The sequence below is a fragment of the Setaria viridis genome, chromosome 3 (assembly GCF_005286985.2).
Source record: "Setaria viridis chromosome 3, Setaria_viridis_v4.0, whole genome shotgun sequence".
Taxonomy (NCBI): domain Eukaryota; kingdom Viridiplantae; phylum Streptophyta; class Magnoliopsida; order Poales; family Poaceae; genus Setaria; species Setaria viridis.
In genome coordinates, this window is record NC_048265.2 from 3,173,464 (window position 1) to 3,177,646 (window position 4,183).

Genomic DNA, 4,183 nt, shown 5'->3' on the forward strand with positions numbered 1-4,183 from the left:
GTTCAGGTCCAGACATTAGATTTCGTGTGCAATTATAATATAGTAATTTCACAAGAGGGAAAAAAACACTTTCCTATCTGCTTGTCGCAGCAGATACATGCTGCAAAACAGACACATGACAATAGATACAAGGAACAAAGGTGCCGACCCCATCATACGAAAGTGTTCACACGAAGGCAAACAGTCTTAACAGCCACCGAGTATTCACAAGTAAGCAGAAAGAAATGCGTTTAAGGCTCCCTCCATTCAACTGCAACAAGCAAAGCAGAGTTCAAGACAAACGGTAATAGGCCAAGCACTAACTTCATATCTTCCATGCCAGAAACATCATCTTACATAAAGGTGATGAAACAGGGTACTAAACTAAAGGTGCAAATTCGATGAACCCACAAGGAGTTAACAGCAAGTCCGAAAATTTCATCCATGTGAATGCACTGACTGATGACTACACCACCCCGAATATTTCCTTCACCTAATAGACTAGTAATAGACGATACTACCCAGCATTCAAAGCTAGAATCAAGATGAACTTGTGAACACATTATGGCTTGGGTGACTGTCCAACGTCTTCCCAGTTGCAAAAACTAGTACCCAACAGAACAAGATAACCAGTGAAGACGCGACACCATTTATGCCCTGACAGCCTAAAGACAACCCTACTCGCGCTCGATCTGAATGGTGACATGGCTGATGTTGTACTCCGTCTTGATGTACCCAATCACCTTGTCAAGGATCTGATCAGCATCAGCTTCCCTTGCGATTGTTACATGGCATGCTAGAAGCACCTTCCCCACTGTGATGGCCCAGATGTGAAGCTCGTGGACGGCAACCACACCATCCATCTCACAGAGCCCCCTCTCGAGCCTGGTGGCATCAATCTCACGGGGAGTGCTCTCCATCAGTACTTCAAGAATGTTGCGCAGCATCCTGATTGTGGTGAACAGTACAACCACAGAGAAGATGAGGGTGCAGATGAGATCAATGATCTTCCACTCAGGCTTATACCAGATGAGAGCCCCACCGATCATGACCCCGACGCTCTGGATGGAATCCCCAATCACGTGAAGATAAGCACTGTGTACATTGATATTGCGGCGAGGCTTCTTAGCAGCTTTGGCAGCAGATTGGGTACCCTCACAACCAGCTTCATGCTTAAGCAATGGTTCCTCAGCATCATGATGTTGTCCAGTGCTTGGGTGGTGGTGGTGATGGGTGGTGACAGTAATAGAACTTCCATGGCTGTGCTCATGGCGATGCACATGGCCCTGCTCTTGTTCTTCATGGTGTGAATGGTCATCTGAATCACCATGGCCATGGTCATGCGAATGTCCATGACCATGGCTGTGTCCATGGCCATGTCCATGGTCATGCCCTAGCAGTACAGCCATTATGATGTTGACAAACAATCCAAAAGCTGATACAGCAAACATGAGGGAGCCCTGCACCTCGTCGCTCTCATTAATGAGCCTTACAATAGCTTCATATACGAGTATGCCAGCAAGCAGCCATATGAGCTGAATGGAGACCAATGCACCAAGAATCTCAATCCGGAAGAACCCGTAAGACTGCTGTGGTGTTGCTTCCCATCCAGCAGCCCAGAGAGAGAATAACGATATGGCAAATGCTGCCACATCAGAAAGAAGATGAGCTGCATCAGTTAAGATTGCAAGACTGTTTGCTTTAATGCCTCCAACCACTTCCACTGTCATGAATATGATACAAAGGATCACAGCAATTATAAGCTTCCTCATGGATGCAAATCTCTCCTTGGCATCTTTCGAGGTGTTACTGGCATCAGAGAAATCACAGGCAGCACCTCTGCAGATTTTGTTCCCTGCTGCTCCAGAAGCTGATGGTGAGATATCCATTTTCACTTCAGCAATCTGATGATGTGATGAATTATGGCTTTCCATCTGAAAACAAGATACAAGTCAATACACAGGTACAAAGATGATGATAGATGCACTGTTGAAATGCCATATGCTATAGGAAAACCTGCTACAACTAGCATGGAAAAGAAGGAAGAGGCAAGCAATTTATTTGTGTCAGTGAAGGAGTAAAAAACTAAATAGCAATGATGTAATAGTAACAGTTACATAACAGGTTCAATGTAAATACTGAAAAACGTCCCTTCATGATAACCAATGCAAAACATGCAAGAAAGGAAAAAAAAATCTTGAAGACAAATTTGCACAATGAACAGTCTTTCATAACACGATATACAGAGTAACTCCACATAACTTCAACAGGCTCAGCATCAACACATCATTGTAGTACATTCAAACCATCCAAATGCATCCTTGTTGATGATATGGAATTGAGAAATAGCAGAAAAACAATTTCAATATGGTAGTAGAATGAAAATTTTCTGCAGGGATAACAATTCTTGTGTTCCTTTTGCTCCCTCCCCCACAGGATCAAGATCGCATTACACTGTATCCGATCCAAACAAAATTGCAACTAAACCTCAAAAACAGAATCATACCATCAGCAAATAGGCATGCACAGGATCAAGACCAATGAGGATATTTGTTATCCAGAAAGAAGAATAAGTTCAGTATGGAAAAGAAGATGGGAGTACTAAAATAAGATGATTCTGCAACCCAAGATTTCCAACCTAATCCCAGCCTAAACAAAGAACACGCGAACCACTTGACTGCCGTTAAACAAAGAACACGTGAACCACCATACTGCCGTCTGGAATCTACCACGGCCAGGTGGTACTTATAAACCACGGGGGGAGGCAATTGCCACGAAGCCGTGGCATTTGACACGACGTGGAAGGAGCAAAGTCGCCGAGCAGCATGATGATACGGCGGAATCCATCGGCCCTACCCCTACGGATGGAACCCATCCACCACGCCGCGCGCTCCAGACAAGGGGATAGGACTGACGAACACGGCCACCAACAGACCAGCGGAATCGCGGTCCCGAAGAATATTAGCGCAAAAGCATATACGAACAAGTTGATCCCTCCCCGGCTTTCCTGTAACGTGGAGAAAGCGACCCCGGGTAATTGTGCGCGCTGGCGCGCGCACGTAGTTGTCGGATCGAAGGAACGGAGATTCCCTTTGATCCCTAGCGGTGACCCCCGGCCGCCGCATTCGTCCCTCCCCCCAATCAACAATAGCGCCATCCGTCCAACAAAATTCCATAACAACTAACTAATGGAGCCGACTGGCGGCGCGTCCCCTCCCTGGTCGGCGGAGTGGGGCCGCGACGGCGATTGCCTCAGATCGGGAGCGCCGCTGGCATCGGCGTTCCGTTCCGCGTCGCTCGTTCGTGCGGCGCCGCAGGATTGGGATTTCTAGGTAGATGCCGATGTGGAGAGGGAGGGAGGGGGAGGCAAGAGACGGTGCCCGGCGCGTACCTCGTGGTTGCGAGCTTCCCCGCGCCGCCGTCCGGCGAGAGGGGCAGGAGCCGAGCAGCGGGGCGTTCGCGGCGGCGTCGAGAACCCGACCCGACCCAACCGGAGAGAAGGGACGAAGGCGGCACGGGTCTCCGCCTCGGGAAGGGACAGGGTAGGGGAGGCGCGTGGGGGGTGTCGCAGGGCTGGCAGTGCGGCGGTTATATCTCTGGTGGCGCGTCGCGTGGCCCGGTGTGGCGAGGCCCCGAGGAGGCGGCGGAACACGAGCCAAAGCCGAAGAGGCCAGAGACAGCGGGAGAGGGAGGAAGAGGTTTGCTGCGACCCGACGACCACCCACCCGGTCCGACGTGGAGGCCCGGTTTGGATAATATCTTTGCCATGGGCCCGGCCCGGTCTAGGAGCAGGAAAGGATCTGAAGAGGAAACGATTTTCTTAGATAGTGGGGAGGTATTCAAATCAAACTTGCACGTCTGAAGGAGAGAGCCTTTTCCTTTTCAATTCGGCCAGCTCCGGAAGACTACGAGCCGCTTGCACGGCTGGCACAGCATGGAGCCTTGCATCGCGATCTGTGGTAAAACAATAAGTTCGGATCTGTTCACTTTAGCTTATAAGCCGGTTGAAAAGTTGAAACGGCTGATTTGTTATGAGAGGAAAATACTTTGGTAGCTGATAAGCCGGCTGAATAAGCTGAAGCGAACAGATACTTTGTTATCACAAAGCACGCTGCTGCAGTTGGAAACGTCATGCGTTGATTATCCGCTGAGCAAAATGCGCTGGTGACGTACGTTCAACATGGACGCCGGAAAACGTTTAGGG

The 4,183-nt window shown here is 49.2% G+C and overlaps 1 protein-coding gene across 3 annotated transcripts; it reads right to left on the bottom strand.

The window, feature by feature from the left end:
• Positions 1 to 287: 287 nt before the first annotated feature.
• On the bottom strand, positions 288 to 3,506 carry LOC117848789 (metal tolerance protein 1). 3 transcript variants are annotated; one of them, XM_034730325.2, is made up of 2 exons: positions 3,371 to 3,506; positions 288 to 1,913 (listed from the first exon to the last, which is right to left on the bottom strand). In XM_034730325.2, the coding sequence occupies exon 2, from the start codon at positions 1,911 to 1,913 to the stop codon at positions 657 to 659; it is 1,257 nt and encodes a 418-aa protein (XP_034586216.1). In that variant the 5' UTR covers positions 3,371 to 3,506; the 3' UTR covers positions 288 to 656. The 3 variants fall into 3 exon arrangements, with proteins under 3 accessions (XP_034586216.1, XP_034586215.1, XP_034586214.1); XM_034730324.2 differs by lacking the exon at positions 3,371 to 3,506 and adding an exon at positions 2,618 to 3,017; XM_034730323.2 differs by lacking the exon at positions 3,371 to 3,506 and adding an exon at positions 2,486 to 2,600.
• Positions 3,507 to 4,183: the final 677 nt, after the last annotated feature.